Raw genomic sequence first — 2,163 nt, forward strand, 5'->3', positions numbered from 1 at the left:
CTGACATAGAAGTCAATGAGGTCCCCTCCTGACCATTGTGTCTACGGACAATTTGGCTTCTGTAGAGCAATTTTCTTAATGCTTAATTCTAAATGTTTAATGTCTAAAAGTGGTTAAGAACAGCTCAGGCAAGATGGCAGCCCCTATAATTATGGTCAGCAAATAGAGTTAAAAGATCTGCAATCAGAAAATAAAAAGAGATTAGAAAAAAGGGATATGTTTTACTATCTGGTTTTAACTGGCAGAAAAAAAATTTGGGTGATCATTTCCATTTAGGCTGGGGTATAAAACTGTATAATAATAATAAATATCCCTACATAATATATTATGTGATACATTATGTTGATATGTCTACTATTCATTAGCTAATTTAATATAACATAAGATGATTACTATGTACCTGTAAGTAATAATGAAACATCAATTTCCTTCTTCTACTTACAGCACAACTGTGGCTCAAAAATAGACGAAAGAAGAGTCTCCAATAGTGGCTTTTGTGACCTTCTTGGAAAGATACGCTGACCTTTTTTAATGGCTTCTCTAAAATATTTACTAAAAATAAGTGGGATCTTTTTCTTTTTCCTTATACACAGCTGTTTAATCTTTTTATTATGTACAATTTATTACAATGAAAAAGCACCTGCACACAAAAGTTATTCTTTAAAGAAGGAAATTAACATAGCATCAAACTGTTCAATCCCTCCTAAAGAAATGCTACTAGACCACTCAAGAACAGTACAGATGATGTCATCAAATCAATCATTGCTGATTATCCTTCTTTGGACATGGCCTTCAGGACATATTTTCCCTCTAAATCAGTGTCCAGCATCAGTTGATTCATCTGGCTGTTTCTTTACAGTAAACCGCAGTATGTATTCAATGGCTAATGCTGTTGTAATTCATCACAGAGATGTTTCTAGATCAAAATCCCTATTACCACTGGTGCCAAGGCCTTCCTATCAGTACTGGATTTGGTTTAGCCTGGAATCACCATCAAATCTCAGAAGTCTGACCATCATGGACAATAGCATAAATATGACCATGTCGTACAGGGTGGATTCTGACATCTTCACTCCCTATGGATGGCTGGAAAAGCATAATGAAAGGGAAAACTTTACTATTCCTCAGAAGACCCGGCTGGTTGCTTGGGTAATAAGTAACTGGAACACAAAACACAGGAGATTTAGTTATTATCAGGAGTTAAATCAGCATATCCAAATAGACCTTTATGGAAAGCGGCACTTACCTCTTCCAAGAAACCTACAATTACAAACTCTCTCCAAATATAAATTTTACCTTGCTTTCGAGAATTCAATTCACGAAGACTATATAACAGAAAAACTCTGGAGCAATTCATTTGTTGCAGGAACTGTTCCAGTTGTAATGGGTCCTCCACGTGAAAACTATGAACGTTTCATCCCACCAGACTCCTTTATTCATGTAGACGATTTTTCTAGTTCTCAAGAACTAGCATCTTACCTCCTTAGCCTGGACAAAGATGACCAAAAATATCAGAAGTATTTTAAGTGGCGATCTAGCTATCAGCCAGTAAAACCAAGGAAAACTTGGGTAACTGAATATTGTAAAATATGTAAGGCACTTAAAGAAGCCCCATTATATAGAACAATTCCAAGTATTGCTGAATGGTTCAAATAGATATGAAGACCACAGTTTAGAGGTTGTCCAAGGTTAGAAAAGTGGGATTGAAGAGTTTTTCCAGAAACAGTGCCTCTCTTGTCCATTTTATGTGTTTGGTATTGCAGTTCAGACCTATTCCAGTGAATTGTGCTGCAATACCAGACAAAGCTTATTGACAAGAATGGTGCTGTTTTAGGGGGAAAAGGTAGACCCTGGGATAACATTGGTTATAAGATTTCATCATAGCAGATGCATAAATTATTAGTATACTGCCTAGCAGGGGCGTTGCTAGGGTCTCAAAAGATCTGGGGCCCAAGCCTCAATGAATATGGCCCAGTTCTCTAAATTGACCCTCCCCCCGCACTTTCCTGTACTTGCTATACTGCAGCACATACCAGTCACATCCAAGGCCTCTGAGGTGACATCTCCTCCGATGTAGATCTTCTCTGTCATCATCTTCTCCATTTGGTCCGGACAACTTCTTTCAGCCGCACCTAGTCTCTGCAGAGTGTGACACACAGACAT

At 37.7% G+C, this 2,163-nt stretch overlaps 1 protein-coding gene across 1 annotated transcript; it reads left to right on the forward strand.

Annotated features, from left to right (window-relative positions):
• Nucleotides 1–741: 741 nt before the first annotated feature.
• Nucleotides 742–1,656, forward strand: LOC120981055 (3-galactosyl-N-acetylglucosaminide 4-alpha-L-fucosyltransferase FUT3-like). Its single transcript, XM_040410521.1, has one exon. The coding sequence runs from the start codon at nt 742–744 to the stop codon at nt 1,654–1,656; it is 915 nt and encodes a 304-aa protein (XP_040266455.1).
• The last annotated feature ends 507 nt before the right edge of the window (nt 1,657–2,163 follow it).

Source organism: Bufo bufo, chromosome 10, assembly GCF_905171765.1.
Source record: "Bufo bufo chromosome 10, aBufBuf1.1, whole genome shotgun sequence".
Taxonomy (NCBI): domain Eukaryota; kingdom Metazoa; phylum Chordata; class Amphibia; order Anura; family Bufonidae; genus Bufo; species Bufo bufo.

What these genes read in the sequence shown, in the direction of transcription:
- LOC120981055 (XM_040410521.1), top strand. Translation starts at nt 742, where the DNA reads ATGATGTCATCAAATCAATCATTGCTGATTATCCTTCTTTGGACATGG.